Source organism: Ochotona curzoniae, unplaced genomic scaffold (genome assembly GCF_017591425.1).
Source record: "Ochotona curzoniae isolate NIBS_2020 unplaced genomic scaffold, NIBS_Ocur_1.0 contig_4501, whole genome shotgun sequence".
Lineage (NCBI taxonomy): Eukaryota > Metazoa > Chordata > Mammalia > Lagomorpha > Ochotonidae > Ochotona > Ochotona curzoniae.
This window is the reverse complement of record NW_024466307.1, coordinates 100,943-122,842: the sequence shown is the minus strand read 5'-3', so window position 1 is coordinate 122,842 and position 21,900 is coordinate 100,943. Positions and strand designations below refer to the sequence as shown.

The window sequence follows — 21,900 nt, the reverse complement described above, 5'->3', positions numbered from 1 at the left end:
ATTGTATGTTGGAGGTTGTAGTATCCTGATGACACTTAGTTTTAGGTGCACTTAAGTTCTTATATGCAGCTAATTCCTTGTGTGTAGCTAATTTTCACAGCCAAGTCCTCTTTTCATGATAAGTTTATCACAAACCAAAATGCTAGACACAGCAAGATGCTTAAGAGGTCCTTTATTCCAGCAGGGTAGGAACAGGAGCAGGAGTGGAGGAGGGAGAACAAGAAGGCAAACACTCCTGCCATGGTGGCAGGATGAGGGGCTGCCAGGGCAGGGGAGGAGGCAAGATGGAGGAGGTCGGGGAGAGCCAGATGAGCCTGGAAGATGTGTAGGGCATGGAGAATTGCTTGGGAGGGCTATGGGTGGGCCCCAGCAATTGCTGAGGGAGATTATCACAGGTGATGGTAAGTGGGCAGGGACTAGGGGAGGGGCCATGAAAGAACATGGGTGAGGTTTCCAGGTGAGACGCCATGAAGTTACATCTCATTGGTGGATAACCAGAACAATGCAAAAGTAATAGTATGGAGTCCAAAATGGCTGAGACCTTCAGGGCCAGTGTTTGAATTACTCCTCACAGACATCACTGAGTTCTCAGGATTTGCACAAACACACTTTGGCTTGTATCTCTTCCCACTGCCAAGATGTTACAGTGACTTTGTTGTGTGGCGATGTGGATCCTTGTAAGATATTTGGACAGACAGCCACTGAAGCTTTGGTTTTGCCTGTTATGAGTAATGGGTATTGTGGAGTTGTGGGTGCAAGGCTGGGTGGCAAGGATTTACTCTTTTTTTTTTTAAGATTTATTTTTATTATTATTTTTTTTTATTGGAAAGGCAGATATACAGAGAGGAGAGACAGAGAGGAAGATCTTCCGTTCCAAGTGAGCACAATGGCCGATACTATGCCGGTCCAAAGCCAGGAGCCTCTTCCAGGTCTCCCACGCGGGTGCAGGTTCCCAAAGCTTTGGGCCGTCCTCAACTGCTATATTCCCAGGCCACAGGCAGGGAGCTGGAAGGGAAGCGGGGCTGCCGGAAATAGAACCGGGGCCCATATGGGATCCCGGGCGTGCAAGGCGAGGACCTTAACCACTGCGCCACCACGCCGGGCCCGGGATTTACTCTTAACAACAGTAGTGATAAGGGAGTTTCTTAGCTGTTAGCATAACTGCTATATTTGGCTTCTGTAATCGTTGCTTGGCTTTGCCGCATAAAGAACAGGACTGATGTCATGATAGGGCTAAGGTCAGAGAGTAGGCCTAAGTCTCACTTCATTTCAAAGTTGCATTTTCCTCAGAGTGATGGAGGGGCAGAGGGCAACGACCTTGGAGATGGGCCAATCGGGGCATCCGAACGTCTGCAGGCGGAATGTGGTCTGCACTGGTACGGGTTGCACGGGAATGTGGCCTACACCAGTATGAGTTATACACGACCAAGATAAGGACTGCTTGCTGGAGACGTTTTGTAAGTAACTAAGAGGAGATAAAAAGAGTCTGAAAGAGACAAGCAGGGTACGTATCAAGACTCCACTGCGATGGATGAGACATGGACCCTAGCTCGAGCTAGCAATAAAGTTTCTTTGCTTTTGCATTGTTGCATGTGGAACTGGCTCGAGCTAGCAATAAAGTTTCTTTGCTTTTGCATTGTTGCATGTGGAACTCGCCTGTCCGTGGTTCAGGGGTCTTTTGGACCTAACAGTACAGATAGCTCTGTGCTTGGATTCCCACCTTTCCTTAAGTCATTTCTGTAAGGTGCATTTCTTTTCATATTCTTTAAAAAAAAATGTTCCTTACTTTATTTTTCATATAAAGACTTCTTTCTGTTCTCTAATTCAGTGGTTTGTACTTCCAGAATAGTATGAAATTGTAATGGATTTCATCTGTTTATTTAGTTAGGAGTGACACATACTATTTTTAAAAAGACTTACTTTGAGGGTGTGGCATGATAGCATAATGGTTAAGGTCCTTGCCTTGACGCCCGGGATCCCATATGGGCACCGGTTCTAATCCCAGCAGCTCCATTTCCCATCCAGCTCCCTGCCTGTGGCCTGGGAATATAGCAGTCGAGGACAGCCCAAAGCTTTGGGACCCTGCACCCATGTGGGAGACCTGGAAGAGCTCCTGGCTTTGGATTGGCTCAGTTCCAGCTGTTGCGGTCTCTTGGGGAATGAATAATCAGACAGAAGATCTTCCTCTCTGTCTCTTCTCCTCTCTGTATATCTGACTTTGAAATAAAAATAATAAATCTTAAAAAAAAAAAAGACTTACTTTGAAAGCAGAAGGAAGGAAGAAGGGAAAGAAAGAATCTGCCATCCACTGGTTTACTTCCCAAACAGCCACAATGGCTGACGCTGGGGCAGGAGGAAGCCAAGAGCTTGTATCTGGGACTCTCATGTGGATGCAGGGATACATTTGTGTCATCTGCTGTCACTTCTGGATTGGAGTAGCCAGCGCTTAAACCAGTAGCCCATGGGATGTTGGTGTTGGCTTAACCCGCTGCACTACCATGCTGGCTCCAAGAGGCATTTCTGAGAGAGGCTTGACTTCTAAAGATAACAGATTTGTATTGCCCACATTTCACAAATGCTGCCAATCACTGTCTCCAAGAATTGTGTTGTTGGTGCCTACCTATGTGAAATAAATTCTGTGCATTCATCCCAGTTCTCAGAGTAAGAAGGGATTAAAAACATCAAAGGTGTGTTTTGGTGCATGGTTGGGAATTTAGGCTGGTGCTCAAGACGCCAACATTGGAATACAGGGTCATCTTTCAGCTGTGGCTTCTGAGTCCAGCTTCCTGCTAATCAGGATCCAGGGAGCCAGCAGTGACTGATCAGGCAATCTGGTTGCTACTACCATGTGTTCCAGATCCTTGTTTTATATCTAGCCTAGTGCCAGTCATTGAGGGAATTTGGGGAATATACTAGGTGATGGGAGCTGTCTTGCTTTCTCTGAGACTCTAAAAAATAAATTTTTAAATAATAAAAAAGAAGGCCTGGCATGGTAGCCTAGTGGCTAAAGTCCTTGCCTTGCAGGCATAGAGATCCCATATGGGCCCCAGTTCTAATCGCAGCGGTAGGTACCACTTCCCATCCAGCTCCCTGCTTGTGGCGTGGGAAGGCAGTTGAGGACGGCCCAATGCCTTGGGACCTGCACCCATGTGGGAGACCTAGAAGAGGCCATGAGGGACACTTGGGGAGTGACCAATAGATGGAAGATCTTTCTTTCTGTATATCTGCCTTTCCAACAAAAAAAAAATCTTTTAAAAAATAAAAGAAAGTTATGTGATTTCTGATAACTTTAAAAAGTGCATATTGGTTTAGTCAAATTTTCATCTAGTATTTTTATGGTAATATTCCAAAAATAGAATTCACATAAATGTGACTTCCGTTCTAAGTGATATAGGCTGCACATAAATGTATAAGAAAATGCCTGAATTACACAAATTACTCTAATATCAATGGTTAACTCAGGGAGCAAGTCCTTGAGATTATGACAAAAGGTAACATTAACTTTAATTGTATACCTTCTAGAAGGTGTAGTCTCCACGTAGCCAGCTCTGGGCCAAGGCCAGGCGCTACGCATATTCATTGTACCGCCAGGAGGGGCGTGGACGCCTCTGGGAAATGTAGTCTCCTTTTCCCTTGGCCTCGCAGCCAAGACCCTGGGAATGGGCTGCCCGAGTCCCCTGCGCACGCGCTGTCCCGCCCACACGCCATCTTTTATCCGGAAATCCAGATGTTGTGGCCGCGTCTATCTGTTGTGCAGACTCTGGGGTTGGATTCCATGTCCGTAAAGGTCAGGGTGCTGGGAGACGCGGAGCGCCGCGTGTCGGGGGGCCCTGGCCCGCACTTGGGGGAGCAGGGGCGCCGTGCACCCGGGGCGCTGCCACCCGGGCCCTTCAGCGGCGCGCGTCCTGGGGCGGCTTAGCTCTGCCCGGAGGCCAGGCTGCCCGCGGCGTGCGGGACCGGCCTCGGGGCTGCCCGCGGGGTGCGGGACCGGCCTCGGGGCTGCCCGCGGCGTGCGGGACCGGCCTCGGGGCTGCTTGGCGTCGGGCTGGGAGCGCCGCCGCGGGGTGAGCATGCAGACCGATGGGGCGAGTGGGCACCCTGGCTCCTGAGGAGGGTCCCCCGTTCGCGGACGCCCCGCTCCTCTCGGCGGGGTGGCGTTTCGGGCCGCCTGTACTTGTGGCTCCGAGCTGCTCTTGCAGCAAGTGCGCGTCCTTGCCTTGTCTTGCCTGCCGGACGGTCTTGGGTTTGTAGACGTTTCTACAAGGACCTGGTTTGCGGCGATGGGGCATTCTGTGAGGAGGGATGAAGTAGCCGGGTGTGAGGAAGTGGCCTCGGAGAATAGGAATCTCTGAGGAAACACCGACTGACTGCAGGAAAGAGGAAGATCCCAGCTCGGCCTGGCTGCTCCTGTCACCCGGGAGTGACCAGCTGCCAGATTCGGGAGCTGGGACGAGCAGGCCTGCGTTTGTGTGCTGGTCTTCTCCAAGGCTCGCGGGTGTCACTTTTCCCTCAGAGATGCTGGAGGTGCAGCCCTGCACACCTGGCGCCACCGCCATGGCAATGCTCCTCTCCCCTCACAGTTGTCCTGGTGGCTTTGGAGGGTTTGCCTGGGTCTTTCTACCTGATAAGCAGAGTAATGCAGGATCAGTGAGTTGATCCTGTCACATTTAGTGGACGATGCGGTCACCCTAACCTTTTGACAGGCAATTTCTATTTTGCTACAATAAAGTCAAAACTAATGTTTGCTTTTGAGAACAGTTTCAGGAGCTGTAGTCAATCAAAAACAGATTTTTTTTTAAGATTTATCTTTTTTTTTTTTTATTGCAAAGTCAGATATAGAGAGAGGAGGAGAGACAGAGAGGAAGATCTTCCGTCCGATGATTCACTCCCCAAGTGACCGCAATGGCCACTGCTGCACCGATCCAAAGCCAGGAGCCAGGAGCTTCTTCTGGGTCTCTCATGCAGGTGCAGTATTCCAAGGCTTTGGGCCATCCTCCACTGCTATATTCCCAGGCCACAAGCAGGGAGCTGGATGGGAAGTGGATTTGCCAGGACTAGAACCACTACCCATATGTGATTCCAGCACGTTGAAGGCGGGGACCTTAGCCACTAGGCCACTGCACCAGGCCCTGATGTTGTTTTATAAGACTTTCCTGTGAACAGCCTATTCTGTTTTTCTTGAACACTGTGTGTTGATTGTGTGAGCCCCAACAATTTGTTTTTATTTTTAGTAAGGATTTATTTATTTTTATTAGACAGTCAGATATACAGAGAGGAGGATCTTCCATACACTGTTTCACTCCCCAAGTGGCTGCAACAGCTGGAGCTGTGCCGACTGGAAGCCAGGAGCCTGTAGCCTCTTCTGGGTCTCCCACACAGGTGCAGAGTCCCAAGGCTTTGGGCCGTCCTCAACTGCTTTCCCAGGCCACAAGCAGGGAGCTGGATGGGAAATGGAGCTGCTGGGATTAGAACCGGCGCCCATATGGGATCCCGGTGCACTCAAGGCGAGGACCTTAACCATTACGCTATCGCTCCGGGCTCTATGCTTTGTATTTCTAATGTCTGTACTTTGGGGAGTTCCAGGAGAGGTGAAACCTAGCAATAATGGAGTGTTGCAGAGAAGCCAGGGAAAGGTGAAAAATCTGCAGCTTTGAAAGTGTGCCCAGGTTATTTATTGCATGTCTCTTAGGATGATTTATGTTGTTGGGAAAGCTGAGACATAGGTCTTCAGCTTAACGAATGACCATTTGTTCCTTTTGGGGTTTTGATTGACTGGATTACCATATGGATTTGTGATTTGCTATTTCTAGTGGATCCTGGTATCACCAAGCTTGTTTAAGAAAGACTCATTATAAACCTTAGACTTGTTTGGTGTGATCTTGCTTGCCCTGCACAACAGTCTCTTGGTTTTTGGTTTTATCCCAGCTAATATGTACATTGTCCCTTTCTGTCGTGATCTTGCAGTGCATTATGGCTTTTAAGGGCAAGACATACCTGTGCTCTTATTGTGTCCTTTCATTCTCTTGCAGCTGTAGGTCCAGAGTCCCCTACATGTTTCCAAGAACAAATAAAATGAATACGTCTCCCGTAAGTTGCTGATTTATTGCTAAGCTTGTTTTACATTGGAATGAAATTCAGCATCAGTGAAATACATAAAAACAAGCTAACATTGCCATGGTTATGAGACTTTAAGGCCATCTAGGTTGAGTACAGATTGATCTCTGGCCTTTCTGATTCCATAGCAAAAAGATAGAATTGTTAGAGGATTCAGTCTGTCCCTAACAGGAGAATATGTATGGTTCTTATGGGGTCTGAATTTTGGAGCACACACTGTATTGGGTATATGAATGATGTAGTGGACAGTGTTGGAATACCAGTCTGAAAATGAACATTCAGCATTCTGCAGTAGTAATAGTCGCTATATGTTAAAGCACAATTAATTAAGTTTTTCTGGCATTGCTAACATAGTATGAACCCAGATATCTTTGGGAGAAGGCAGCGTTTAATTCACCGACAGAGCTGGGAATGTGTGCTGAGTAGGATGTACTGTAGGTCCCTCCATGGCTCTTTGAAGTTTTCTTCCAGTGCGTCCATGTGCAGGTAATACCAGACTTCTCAGTAGTACTTCCTGCAGGTGTACGCTGTGATGGTAACAGGGTAGTCTTAGTTCAGTTTCACAAGTTTACCAATAACTCAAATCATAGATCTAAATACCTAGGAATATTTGCATTAGTTGCATCTTCTGTCATACTGTTTGATGTTTTCCTTGAATTCCTCTGTGCTAGTGACTTTCCTGGCTTCCTCTCTTCCAGCTTCTTATTGCCAACGTAGCTTACACAGCTGTGCCATCTGGTCTCCCATTCATCTTAACTGCAGTTCTCCTTGGCTAATGTGACCTTCTTGGTCTGACATTGCTAACTGTTTCTCTCATTTGGACCGACCCTTTCCTCACCATTTGGATCATATTTCAACTCCGAGGTTGTTTTGCTGACCTCAAAATATCTCACATACAGCAAATCCAAAATAAAACCACATTCTTCATTTTTCCCTCTTATATGGCGTTGGTGCCAACTTGTTTTGACCCATACCACCAAAATGGGTCTTTTCCTGGACTAACCTTCTCGGGTTTAATCTTATTTGGAGACAAATCCTGCTTGCTATTAAAAAAAATTTTTAAACATTTATTCTAATGCCTGAATGCGAAGTATATAAAAGAGGGTCTTTTGGTGTTAAACAAATACAGTAACTTTCTGTTTTTATGGTGGCTTATCACTCTTGACAAATGTGTATTAGCTCATGATGAAATTTCATTCCCTTCTTAACTGTGCAGGCAGCCAGTAGATGTGGTGACAGTCTTAGTGGGAGAATGCATCCAAGAGTTAATGAGGTGCTTGTGAATGAGACAACAGGAAGATGGATAGGGCACACAGATGCTAATAGTTTATAACTTTTGTTTTTATATTTGATTTTATCTATTGTGTGTATTTACACAGAATTATGACTTGTCATATTTTTAAACATTTATTTTGCTTAAGTGTTGGTTCACTCCTCAAATACAGTGGTCCGAGCTGGGCTGATCCGAACCTGGGAGCCAGGAGCGTCTTCTGGGTCTCCCCCGTGGGTGTGGGGGCCTAAGAACCTAGGCCATCCTCACTGCCTTCCCAGGCCATAGGCAGGGAGCTGGATTGAGGTGTGGAGCAGCCTGGTCTTGAATGGTACTCTAATGGAATGCCAGTGCTGCTGGATAGAGGACTAGTGTGCTGTGTTACCATGCCCTGACACTTTGATTATTTTAAAGTGTCAGTTTAGTGGCATTAGGTATAGTCACATTATTTTGTAATTGTTACCACCCATCCATCTATAGTAATTATTTTATCTTCCCCAGATGAAGCTTCTATATGCACCAAACACCAACTTCCTATTTCCCTCTACCACAGACCATGGCAATCCATGGTCTACTTACTAGCTCTGCAAATTTCCCTACTTTAGGAACCTCATGAGAATGAAATTGTACAATATTTGTCCTTTTATTTAGCTGACTTACTGCATGTAGGATAAGGTTTGCCTGTGTTGTAGAATTTGGCATCATTCCTTTTTAAAGCTCAGTAGTGTTCTGTTGTAGTTATGGTTTAAATGTGTTCTGTTCTCTCTGGAATTTAATCCCACTGTGGGGTGCTAAGAGGGTGAAAACTCAATCCAACTACAGTGTTTACAGGTGGAATGCTTGGGAGGCAGTTGGGGTTGCACTAGATCGTAAGGGTGGGACCCAAGGAGACATTTGTGTGTTCCCTGTCTCTTGCTGTGTGAGTAAGAAGGTCCTCACCAGGTCTGCCCCTTCTCAGCCGCTTGGCTGGAATTGTGAACCAAAATCAACTTCTTTGTGACTTGCCTGTCTGTGGGATTGTGTCAGTAGCAACAGAAAACAGACCATTAATGTTTGCATAAACCACATTGTATTTATTCCTTTACACTCCATGGATGCTTGAATTGCTTCCACTTGTTGGATAATGTGAATAATGGTGCATTCAACTGTTCTAGTCCCCACTTTAATTTTTTGTGTATATCCCCAGGGATGTAATTGCTGGATTATGTGATAATTTTCCTTGTTTCCTTCAGGAATCTCCATGTCATCGTCCATGTCAGTTCTACCATTTTACACTTATATCAGCAGTGTGTTAGCATTTTTTTTGGTAGTGGACATTGCAGTGGGTGTAGAGTGAAATTTCATTATATTTTTCATTTGCACTTCTCCAGTGATTAGTGATATTGAACTTCTCATGTGTTTATCAGCTGTTTGTATATCTTCTCTCAAGAAGTATCTCTTTAAACTTTGGCCCATGTTTCTTTGTTTTGATTCCCTGTTTTGAGTTGTGAGATATCAGTCTCCTGTTAGATTCAGATATTTTTTCCCGTTCTCTGGGTTGTCTTTTCACTCTTGATAGTATTTTTAAAATTTTATTCTTATTTGAAAGGCAGAGTTAGAAGGAGAGATACAGAGAAGTTCTATCACTGGTTCACTCCCTGAATGGCTATGATAGTATGTTTTGTGTCATTTTTGTGTTCACTGCTAACCTGTCCCGTTTAACTTTGTGATGAATATTTCCATGTTGTATCTTTTTCTGTCCTTTTACAGAATAATTAATAATAGTGGTAATAATAATAATAAATAATAAATACCTCAATCTTCTGTACTTTATGTATGGCACTTTTGGATATAATATTGAAGTATATAGATTTTATAATCAATTCTGACATTTTGTGCCTAAGTTATTAGGACTTTTACACTTAATTACTAATATGATTGAAATATGTTCCGTCTGTTGGTACTCATTTTTTGTTTGTCTCATTTGTTCCTTGTTTGCCACCATCTTTTGGTTAATCCAACTTTATTTGCATTAGAAAGAAAGAGGTCCCATCCATTGATTTAGTCCCTAGTTGCCCCCAGTGACCAGGATGGGGCTGGTGCCAGGGCTAGGAGCCAGGAACACATCCAGAACTTCCGTATGGGTGATAGGAACCCAGTAACTGGAGCCGTCACTGCTAACTGCAGGATCTTTAACAGCAGGAAGCTGGAGTCAGGGGCCAGGCTGGGAATGAAAGCCAGGCAATGGGATGTGGGACACGAGCATCCTAACTTCTAGGCCCAGATATTTTAGTATTCTTTTTGGTATCAATCTTTCAGTTCTATGTTATAGACTGAATTATGTTCTCCCAAAGAATTTATGTGGAGACTACATACCCTGAGTGACTATATTTGGAGATGGGACCCTCAAATGGGATGTCCTGTGGGTAATCCCTACACCAAAGTGGTGTGTTTGTAAGAGAGGTGCCAGGGGTGCGAAGGCACACAGAAAAAGCCATGTGAGGACATGCTGAGAACATGGCCATCTTCAAACCTAAAAGAAAAGCCTTGTGTGAAACCAGTTCTGCTAGCAGCTTGTAGCTGGGTTCCACAACTATGAAAATAATACAGTCTCATGGTTTAAACTTTCTAAGCTGTGGTACCTTGGAATGGCAGCCTGGCAAATGAACACACTGCTTGTTTCATAAGTATCTTTGATACATGATTGTATACACTCATTTTAAAAAAAAAATTTGTTTTTTTTTCTTATTGGAAAGGCAGATGTACAGAGAGGAGGAGAGACAGAGAGGAAGATCTTCTGTCTGATGAATCATTCCCCAAGTGACCACAACATCCGGTGCTGTGCTAATCTGAAGTCAGGAGCCAGGGATTTCCTTCCGGGTCTCCCACGTGGGCGCAGGGTCCCAAAGCTCTGGGCCGTCCTCGACTGCTTCCCCAGGCCACAGGCAGGGAGCTGGATGGGAAGTGGAGCTGCTGGGATTAGAACCGGCGCCCAATGGGATCCCAGGCGTTCAAGGCGAGGACCTTAACCATTATGCTATTGCACCGGGTCCATATACACTATTTTTCCATTAAGTGCTCTAAATATTTGCAGTATGAATTTTAATTCATCACAGTATACTTGGGGTAGTATTAAAAAATATAGGGACTTTTAAGTAGAATAGTTATATGTGTGACTTTTTTTTTTTTAAGATTTATTATTTTATTGAGAAGACAGAATCACATAGTGCTGTTCACTCCCTAAATGGCTGCAGTGGTCAAAGCTGAGCTGATCTGAGGCTAGGAAACAGGATCTTCTTCTGAATCTCCCACATGGGTGCAGGGTCCTAAGGCTTTGGGCCGTCCTCTACTACTTCCCATGTCACAAACAGGGAGCTGGATGGGAAATGGAGCTGCTGGGATATAAACTGGCACCCATGTGGGATTCTGGCTACATTTGGCAGAGCATTAGCCTTGAGCCATGGTGCCAGCCCTGGCCAATGTCATTTCTATTATTTTCATACATATGTGGTTTATAGTGGATCAACCTAAGAGGGTCCCATGTGTTGTGATAATCTCTGCTTTAAATAATTGTATCTTTTTCAAATAAATTAAGAGAATGAAAGCATATATTCTGTAGAATTACCTACACACATATTATCATTTTTAGTGAATCCCGATCCTTTCTTGTACATCCAGTTATGCCTGAACCTGGCATAATTTTTTTTTGAAAAGTTATTTATTTTTATTACAAACTCAGATATACAGAGAGGAAGAGAGACAGAGAGAAAGATCTTCCATCCGATGAATCACTCCCCAAGTGAGTGCAACGGCCATTGCTGTACCAGTCCGAAGCCAGGAACTTCCTCCAGGTCTCCCACACGGGTGCAGGAACCCAAAGCATTGGGCCGTCCTTGGCTGCTCTCCCAGGCCACAAGCAAGGAGCTGGATGGGAAGTGGAGCTGCCGGGATTAGAACAGGCGCCCATATGGGATCCTGGCGCATTCAAGGCAAGGACTTTAGTCGCTAGGCCACGCTGCCAGGCCCATAATTTTGCTTTAATCTGGAGAACTTTCTTGAGTGTGGGTCTACTGGTGATTAATTATATCATTTTTCTTGTCTGATAATGTCTTTATTTCACCTCATTTTTTAAAGATAGGTCTATTGACTAATAAAATCATGGGTGGACGGATTTTTTCTTCTAACACCTTCAGGATATCTCCATTGTATGATGGGAAATCAGCCATCTTTCTTGTATGATTGTACCCTGGTATTCTACATCTGTTTTTTCTGTCACTGCTTTCAAGATCTATTTATCTTTGGGATTTTTTTCAGTTACGTTTTGCCTAGAGTAACTTTCTTTGAATCTATACTGATGGGGAGGATCACTGAACATTTTGAATATGTAAATTGATCCTTTGCATAAAATGTAGGTATGCTTTAGCTGTTTCTACTGAATATACATTTTGTGTTCCATCCTTTTGTTTTCCTTCTCTAATAACAAATGTGTATACATTTCCTTCTGAAAGCTCAGGGAATTGTGTGTGGTGTGGTAGTTAGCCACCAGTTGGAGTGCCTGTGTCTCATCTTGAAGTGACTGCCTTTGGGTCCCCGCTTCATTGTATTCTTGTGACCTTGTGTGTACCTGGAGGCGACAGCTCAAACAATTAGTCCCTGCAAATCATATAGGAGACTCAAAATGAGTTCCTAGCTCTTGACTTGAGCTTGCATAGCCCTGGCTGTAGCAGACAGTTGGAGAATGAGCCAGTGGGTGGGAGATTGCCTGGTTTTTTTTTTTTTTTCCCAAATACATCTTTTGTATTTGAAATTACAAAATTAATAGAGAAATTAATGGAGAGGGGCTGGCCTTTTGATGTGCAGGTAAAATTGCCTGTGATTCCATGTCCCATGTGGGTGCTGGTTTGTGTCCTTGCTGTTCCATTACTGATCCAACTTCCTGTACAGTGGCCTGGGAAAAGTGGAAGATGGCACAAGTATTTGGGTACTTCTGCCAAAATGGGAGACCTGGACGGAACTTCCAGCTTCACCATGACTCAACCCTGGCCATTGCAACCATCTGGAGAACGAAACAGCAGATGGAAGGTCTCACTCTCTCTGTGTCCCCCCCTTCTCTCTGTAATCTGCCTTTCAAATAAGTAAATAAATTTTTAGAGAAGTTTATGGACAGTGGGTTTTAAAGATCAGTTTATTTTGATGCAAAGTAATTTTGAAATCCATGCATACAGGGAGCTCTCAAAAAGATCATGGAAAATGTGTGTTTTGTTGGGTCAGTATTGTGTAGGGTACAGTGCTAGCATCCCATCAGAGTGCTGGCTCAAGTCAGCCACTCTTTTCCTGGTCTGCCTTCCTGCTAGTGTGCGTAAGAGAGCAGAACATGGCCCTAATGCTTGTTCCTTGCCACCCGTGTGCAAAACCCGTATGGAGTTCAGGACTCCAGGCTTTGGACCAGCCCATCTCTGGTTATTGTGTTCATTTGGGGAGTGAACCAGACAAGATTCTTTCTTCTTTACCTATCACACTCTCTCATCCTCTCTCTGTGTAAGTCTGCCTTTCAAAAAAAAATTTTTTTTTCAAAAGAAAGAAAAAGAACTATGTGTGGATTTTGAAAATTTTTTGTTCCCGAATAAACTTATCATTTACTTCTGTTTCGCACAGAGTTTATGAAGCCAAGTCACAACTCTTAAGTGTGACTGTTTAGAGATCAGGTGTTTAAGAAGTAGTTGTGGTTACTTGACATCACAGTGGTAGGGTTGTCACATGACAGGATTGATGCTTTTAGGAGAAAAGGGAAACATCTCTCCCTCTCTTTCCGTTCCTCAGTGTAACATGAAGGGACACCTCATCAGGAACGGAATCTGCTGATAACCTTGACTTTGAATTTACCAACCTGTAGAAGTATGACATGTATTTGTGTGGGTAGCTCAAGGTCACTGACATTTGTAAAGACACTGATTTGGGGTGAATGAAAATATCACCCATCACATATTCTCTATTCTTGCTGTTTTAATTTTCCACATAATTGTGGAATTATTTTGTTTACATAAAAGATGTATTGTTTCCAATAGAATGTTAAGTCGTAGAATTGATGTCTTTGTGGTGTAGAATCTTCTTGTCTGTGAATATATGTTTCTGTACTTGCTTAGTTCTTTTCTTCTGCCATTTATTTCCCTGCTGTCATAAAAGTAGTTTTTTTTTTAAAGATTTATTTATTTTTATCGGAAAGGCAGATATACAGAGAGGAGGAGAGACAGAGAGGAAGATCTTCCGTCCAATGGTTCACTCCCCAAGTGGTCGCAATGGCTGGAACTGAGCCAATCCAAAGCCAGGAGCCTCTTTCAGGTCTCCCACATGGATGCAGGGTCCCAAAGCTTTGGGCCATCCTCAACTGCATTCCCAGGCCACAGGCCAGAAGCTGGAAGGGAAGCGGGGCTGCCGGGACACAAACCAGCACCCATATGGGATCCTGGCATGCTCAAGGCGAGAACTTTAGCCACTAGGCTACCGCACCGTGCCCACAAGTGTAGTTTTGTACTTTGCTGTTGTTAAATATGTGCTAGGTATTTCATTTTTCTATTATTGTATGAATGTTGAATATGTAATGATTTTATGTATTTTATAGATGTAAATCATATGCAAACCAATCGTTTCCAGTTTTTTCTTTTCATTTGAAATAACTAACATGTCTTGTATGATGCTAAATAATTGCATTGATGAAATATCCCTAGATTTCAGTCTTTCCCCTTTAATTACAGTGTTGCTTTTTGGGTTGAGAGATAACTATTTTATGTTAGGGAAGAATGCCCTGGCCCTCGTTTATTACGGGTCTGCATTGCAAGTTGGATAATTTGAAATATACTTTTAAGGTCTGTGTGGATGATTATGATTATGATAAAATACAGAACTATAGTACAGAGTTTGTGAAAAGAATCAGAATCTGTTTATTTTAGTGCAAAAAGTTTATAAAGTCATCATGTTCATTTTAATTATTTCTTTTTTTTTTAATTTTTATTTTTGAAATTTATCATACAATTCTGTGTAGTCTGGGATTCAGCTCCCCCACTTTCCGCCCCCTGATTGATTTTTCCCATACTGTCACACTCTTCATAAGGAGTTACAGTTCCATCAGTCTGCTATTTAAGTGTGCTTCGACAATATTGGTATAGAAAATTTTAATTACTTCTTAAGACTGAACTAAAAGTTCCTTCTCTGTTGTCATCTTCTATCAGTATGTTCCTCCCTTTTGAGAAAATGTTAGTGTTTCTCAGTTTCTTCTTATGTCTTAGCTTCTCTTTCAGCCATTTGATTTACTCTTATGGCTACAGGCATCAATGAAATACTTATTAACATCTTAGCTTGCTCTCTTGAGCTTTTAATTAAATATTCAGTTGGCTCTTGAACAACCTTCTTGTCTGACTACAGAAACTTTGGGCACAGTGTAAGATCCTTCTCATTCTACCCATTGTAATTTTGTCCTTTTTCCTGAATTATTTTATAGCTCTAGTGTCTACCTAACTACTCGTGCAGACATTGGGAAGTGACTTAGTACCCTTTGCATAGCAATTCATTGAATTCTCTCCCTGCTTTCTCTTTTCTTTTTAATGCTGGTATTGCATATTCTTAGTGTTCTGTGTGCTGATAGTAGCTTGTTACGTCACACTGATTTCTTCCACCTTAACTATTAAACTCTTCCAGGGAATGACTTTCAAAATGCAAATTTGATTCAGTAACTTAACAGTTTTTATTGGCCCCTCATTTACAGCTCATGCTTATCAAATGGGTAACACTTTCATGTGAACAGTAACAACCATTTTTTTTTTTAAGATTTATTTATTTTTATTGGAAAGCCAGATTTACAGAGAGAAGGAGAGAATAGAAAGATCCTCTATCCTCTGGTTCACTCACCAAGTGGCTGCAATGGTGGGAGCTGAGCTGATCCAAAGCCAGGATTCAGGAGCTTCCTCCTGGTCTCCCATGTGGGTGCAGGGTCATAGGTCCTTGAGCCATCTTCCACTGCTTTCCCAGGCCACAAGCAGGGAGCTGGAAGGGAAGTGGAGCAACCAGGATGTGAATCAGTGTTGATATGGGATTCTGGCATGTGCAAGGCGAGGACGTCAGTTACTAGACTGCTAGGCCAGGCTCAACAGTAACAATTCTTGATATTGAAGGGAAATGTGTGGATGATTATGAGCATGCCTCATAGATAATTAAAAACAAATCCATAAAATTTTTATTGCTGAAAGTAAGTCCAGTATTTAAATATACAGTCAATTATTATTGGTTTTGCGCCTTTACTGTCTTTACACAGCTCAGGAATACTCAGTTGGACAGTGGGCTGTTTATAGTTTCATTCATTTGGTGTGTGTGCATTGTGCTTTTATGAATACGTCTGTTGCTGTTTGTTCAGTTGTGTAGAAGATCTAAACATCTTTGGGTTTCAGTGAAGTGCAATTTGATAATACAGAAAAATCTATTTTACCTGCTTCCTTGTTACTCTGACTTACATTGAACAGGTGCCTCAGCTTACCTGCTATATTATTTCAGGTATGTGTTTGTACTTACATCTTCAGACTAGACTGTGATTTCCTTTCAGAATCAAAATTGTATGTATGCTATTCGTGCTAGGTATAAGCATTTTGATATACATATAAAGGAAACTTTATGGTAGTATTTTTTTTTAAACTGCAAAGTTAATAATACAAGTACAAAAATTGTAATTTTTTTCTTTGCATTGCCATATAAATTTCAAAGTAAGCTACATCATATGTAAGGAATATATGTGACACTTCCAAGAAAACCTCTCAGGCTTCTTGTATTGTGATTACAAGCTGATATGTTGAGGAGAAATATGCTGTTACAGGTGTTGATGTCCTTTGAGGACTTGGCTGTGGATTTTTCCTGGGAGGAGTGGCAGGACCTCGACAGTGCTCAGAGGACCCTGTACAGGGATGTAATGCTGGAGACCTACAGCAGCCTGCTGTCCTTGGGTGAGCACAACTCCCCAGTAGCTCCCAAGTGGAACACTTTGTTTTTTGTTTTTTTTGGTTTTTTTTTTTTGAGAAATATATGAACTTTGCATGTGGTTTAATGCCATCTATGTGTAAGATTCCAGTCTATGAAAAATGTGGCTGTAAATGCTAGCAAAAGGTTCAAATTAGCACTTTCATTGCATAGCTCCTGAAATTGGCTGTGGTCCTTCTTAAAAGGACCAAAACAATTTGTCCAAGCCCTGCATTCTTTCCCATTCACAGGATTCTGCATTACCAAGCCTGAGGTCATCTTCAAGTTGGAACAAGGAGCAGAGCCGTGGACAGTAGAGGACTCCCTAAACCAGAGTCTGTCAGGTCAGTGAGTGCCTCTAGTCAGGGAGACCAGTATGGGAAGAGCTCAGCAGAAGTTGGCTCTGTTGAGGTCTTCTCATCTGTTGTAGCCCTGAGAACAGCTGCTTTCATGCATCAGACGCATGCATTGTGTGTTCTCAAAGGAGCGTTCTCTCATGTCCTGCCTAGGAAGGGTAAAAACTGAGTGTAGGTGCCAGTTCTCTTCCCAACTGTGTTGCTGCTTATAGAACAGACTGGTGGTCCGCCTCTGTATCTGCAAATAGCAGGCCAAGGAAACCTTGCTGTCTGCACAGCAGAGAGAGCAGCAAAGAAGAAGCACAATGCCCACATGACCGCTGCTATAAAAAGCCAGAGGAAAAGTGCAGCACAGCAGATGACAAGCTAGGTAGTGGATGAATATTTTCGCCAAATATTTCTTCACTTGTTAAAAAAAGCAGCAGAAAACAACATGATTTAACATTTGAAAATCTGTTAATACAATTAATATGTTAATTTATTAAGGAGAAAATCATGTATTTACCATTATTAAATACTTTTTGTTGATGTTTTTTCAATCCTACACTACTAGGACAGGAACAGATTTAATTTGTTTTTGCCTTTGTATGAGAAATCCAGGATTAATGTTTAAGTTTGGTTCATAAATTTTTTTCCCCCTCATTTCAGTTGTTCAGAAAATTGATGACCTGATTGAGACCAGCCAGGAAAAACAAGACATAAATTTATGGCAATTCGTAGTTACAAACAGCAGCACATCAACTAAGGAAAGAGTGGAATTAAGAAAAACATTTAATTGGGGCTCAAGTTGTATTTCAGAATTTATTTTAAAGAATGGAAGTTACTCACGACTTGGACCTCATGTGTTTAATCTCTGTCAGAATGTGCTCCTCCCTGGAGAGCCTGCTGACATGCAAGCTGAAGTCAAGTATCATGACTGTCATATGCCTGGGAATTCTCTCAGATGCTGTGGCCACCTTGATGCACGTTATGACCTTCAAGTTTTGCATCAGCCTTTTGAATATAATGAACCAGGGGAAACCTTCAACAGTGAGGAATTATTCTTCACACATAAGACCATTCAAATGGGAGAGACTTCCTATAAATACAGTGAATGTGGAAAACTCTGTGAGAGATCAGCTCTCATTGTTGGAGAGACATCACCTGGAGGAAAGGAAGCATTCTATGGGAAGTGTAACCTCACTGAACATCCGCAAGCACACAAAGATGAGAAACTCTCTGAATGCATTGAATTTGGGGAAGCTTTCATTAGCAGTGCTGATCTTATAATAAATCAGAGAACGCATGTAGGGAAGTATGAGAAGCCTTTTATCTGTAGACCAAGCTTTACTATCCATCACAGAATTCACCAAGAGGGGAAGCCCTATGAATGCAATGAATGTGGGAAGACTTTCTACCACAAGTCAAACTGCAGCAGGCATCAGAGAACTCACACAGGGGAGAAGCCCTATGGATGTAACGAATGTGGGAAAACCTTCTTCAGGAAGTCACACCTCAGCATGCATCACAGAACGCACACAGGAGAAAAGCCCTATGAATGTAATGAATGTCGCAAAACTTTCTACCACAAGTCACATCTCCGCATGCATCAGAGAACTCACACAGGGGAAAAACCTTACGGATGTGGTGAATGTGGAAAGGCCTTCTTTAGAAAGTCACATCTCCGCATGCACTACAGAATTCACACAGGGGAAAAGCCCTATGAATGTAAGGAATGTGGCAAAACTTTCTATCACAAGTCACATCTCAGCATGCATCAGCGGACTCACACAGGGGAAAAACCTTACGGATGTGGTGAGTGTGGAAAGACCTTCTGCCGGAAGTCACACCTCAGTATGCATCAGAGAACTCACAGAGGGGAAAAGCCGTACGAGTGTAGTGAATGTGGGAAAACCTTCTACCAGAAGTCAAACCTCAGCAAACATCAGAGAACTCACACAGGGGAGAAACCCTATGCCTGTAGTGTCTGTGGGAAGACCTTTTGTCAGAGATCACATCTCAGCATGCACCAGAGAACCCATACAGGGGAAAAACCTTATGAATGTAATGAATGTGGAAAAAACTTTTACCGAAAGTCAGACTTGACTATACATCAGAGAACTCACACAGGGGAAAAACCCTATGAATGTAGTGAATGTGGAAGAACTTTTTGCCAAAAGTCCCATCTCAGCAGGCATCACAGAACTCACACAGGTGAAAAACCCTATGAGTGTACTGTATGTGGGAAGACTTTCTGCAGGAAGTCAAACCTTAGCATGCATTTGAGCATTCACACAGGGGAGAAGCCCTATGAATGTAATGAGTGTGGGAAAACCTTCTGCCGGAAGGCATACCTCAGAACCCATCAACGGATTCACACACGTAGAAAAGCATATGAGTATGAAGAATGGGAACAATTTGTATTGTAGGGCTCACTGAACATCCGCAGTCACACAGAGGAAAAGTCAAAGTGTATTGAATGGGAGAACCCTTTTCTAAGTCAATCCTTGACAGATATCCCACAGAGAAGATACCTTAAGTGTAATGAATATGTGAATACTTTTCCCTGAAGTCACACCTCACAGGTATTTGGGATTTCGCACAAGGGAGTAACACTGTGTTGCAGAGGCTGGCTTTGGACTCTTTTGCATTGTACTCTGCTTCCTTGGACATGCAGCCTTGATTTTCAGATGAATCCAATTGTGGGTGTGATTATATAACTGATATTAATTTCCACTTTTCAATTTTGGGAACCTTGAATACATAACACCCTCCTATTTAAAATGTATCATTCACTATAAATTACTATTAGAGTGGCTACTTTTCTGTCATTCTTTGTCCACATTATCCTATAAATATCAACTGTGTAACTACAGGGGCATCACATGATTGACAGATGTCAGTCATAAAATTATAATTCAATTCTGCATGATGAATACTTTGTCCATGGTAGAGTTGCTGGTTACCACTGTATTTATGATGATCACAGCCTGCTGTGTCTGCATTCTGTGTTTACAGGGTGAAGAAAGGCTGCGAGCAGACTGCGCCACTGACTCAAATTTCAGGCAGTCTAGTGGTTTGTTGATTCTGTGCTAGGGTTTTTCTTTTGTTTCTTTGATTGTCTTGCTTACACTTTGTTTAGTTGGATTATTCCTGTTTTAATAATGAATCTTGATTGAATTTATCTGGTTGTAGTGACTCCTTTTTTTTATTTCACTGAGCTGTTTGCCCACACTTGTTGAAAGACATAACTGTTTAATATTATCATAGTTTTATATTCTTCTTAATATGCTTTTTTTGTGTCATGTCCTCCTTCACATTGATCCTTAGTTTTTTCTAAAGTTTATGTGAACTTTCTTTCCACGGCCCTTTTTAGAAAAGATTTCTTTATTTGAAAGGTGGTTACAAAGAAGGAAGACTGGGAGATAGAGATAGATATCTCTCCCTGCTGGATCCTGAAGGCAGTGATCATCAGGGTTGGACTAAACCAAAACCAGGAGCCTGAAATTCTATCTGGGTCTCCTACAAGGGTGGGTCCAGGTACTCCAGCCATGATTTTCTGCTTTTTCTAGGCATGTAGCAGAGAGCTAGGTCGGAAACACAGCATCTAGGATTTGAACCTTTGCTCATATTGTATGCTGAATTCACAGATGGCAGCTTAACTTGCTGCACCGCAATGCTAGCCACCCCTTCCGTCCCCCACCCAGCCCTTTCTGAATTCTTATTGTATACACATATGGTTTAGTGCATACAATATTATACAGCTAGATAGTACATGTCACCCAGGTAACCTGACCGTTCCTGGGCACCAGGGATACAAATGCATTTGTAGATGCTGTTGCTCTTGATATGCTTAGACCATTTTCCCTCCTGACAACAGGACTGCAGGGCACTCCATCACGCCCTCTGCTCCACTTGCCTTGTCATAGCTCCTGAACTCCCAGCAGCAGTACTGTATTAGCAGCTACGCAGAAGAGAAACCATGGGTAGAGGAACATGAGGACACTGAGCCCAGGCTGTGCTAGGCCCAGGAGAAGAGCTGCATTTCCTGTGCAGCCTGTAGTTTTATTGTGGGTTTCACCTTGGAGCGTCTTTCTAGAAGGGGAGCCTTCTGGATTCTGGTTGTCTCCTTACTTGTTCTAGAATTTCTATGGAGAGAAGATCAGGGCTCCAAAGTAAGGACAGAGTGGGAAGAGAAAGATACACTTTGGGATGTAGCTGAAACCAGGGAACACAGAATAGTGGCAGTGGCACTGCACAGACTCATTCCTGGGTCCAGTTTGGGGCCTTCAAATCCCAGAAATGAGATCAGGAGAGTAGAAGGGATGGCTGAAGATGATGTGACCAATCATGCAGGCAACTTGGAATGTAAATAGGACAACAAGACCTTCCACATCCTGACCAGGTTAAAAGCCCTGTCTGTCCTGGAGTATAGCATTTTTTGGTGCTTGGTTTTCCTGGGCAGCCCTATTAGAGCAGGGACTACTGTTGCATAGGCAGTTGTTAATTTACTGTTTGTTGTGGAGGTAGTTGTTGCCTCCTCTGCCCACCACATATGCATCTTCCATCTGGATGCACCCATGGAGGTAAACTTGCTGATGATGAAGTGTGTGCTGGGTGTTTGTGTAGCATGGCGTTTTGCTTCTGGCCTAGAAATCCTGTATCTTGGCAGCATTCATGAAGTCTGAGTGGGTGACTGTCTACTTTGAAACAGGGCATGATCTGAACCTGCACTGCTCCTGACCCAGAGTTGAGCTGGCCTGTCAGCTTGTAAGGCTGGTCCTTCCCTGGATTCGGTGCAGGGTCTGTGGTATAGCAGGTACAGGGTGGCACAGGGGGAAATCAAGGGAGAGGGCAGGAGCAAGTCAGGCACTATGGGATGTTTGAGACCCTGACGTCTGTAGCTGAGTGTGGAAGTTGGAGGGTCTTAGTGAGTGGGGGTGTAACTTTCTATCTGCTACCATTCTGCTTCTGGCTCTCCCACTGCTTCTCTATCCTTTTCCATTCTCATCTTTGTTTCTTGTTTCTTTTGGGTTTAGTTCTTCCTTTTTCTAATTTCTTATGGCAGAAGACCAGCTGATTTCAGGTATTACAAAAATGTTAACACTCAGCCTATAAATTTTCCTGAATCCCTATTTTATCTGCATCGTGTTCATATTTTTATGGTGTGTTTTCATGTTCAATTATAACTTGCCTTGTAATTTC

The 21,900-nt window shown here is 43.1% G+C and overlaps 1 protein-coding gene across 3 annotated transcripts; it reads left to right on the top strand.

Annotated features, from left to right (window-relative positions):
• Positions 1–3,698: 3,698 nt before the first annotated feature.
• On the top strand, positions 3,699–21,393 carry LOC121160267 (zinc finger protein 883-like). Of its 3 annotated transcripts, none has more exons than XM_040985920.1 (5): positions 3,699–3,787; positions 6,030–6,087; positions 16,221–16,347; positions 16,612–16,704; positions 17,365–21,393. In XM_040985920.1, exons 2-5 carry the CDS (start codon positions 6,052–6,054, stop codon positions 19,122–19,124), a joined length of 2,016 nt encoding a protein of 671 aa, XP_040841854.1. In that variant the 5' UTR covers positions 3,699–3,787; positions 6,030–6,051; the 3' UTR covers positions 19,125–21,393. The 3 variants fall into 3 exon arrangements, with proteins under 3 accessions (XP_040841854.1, XP_040841853.1, XP_040841852.1); XM_040985919.1 differs by lacking the exon at positions 3,699–3,787 and having other exon boundaries at positions 5,685–6,087; positions 17,365–18,010; positions 18,059–21,393; XM_040985918.1 differs by lacking the exon at positions 3,699–3,787 and having other exon boundaries at positions 5,685–6,087.
• Positions 21,394–21,900: the final 507 nt, after the last annotated feature.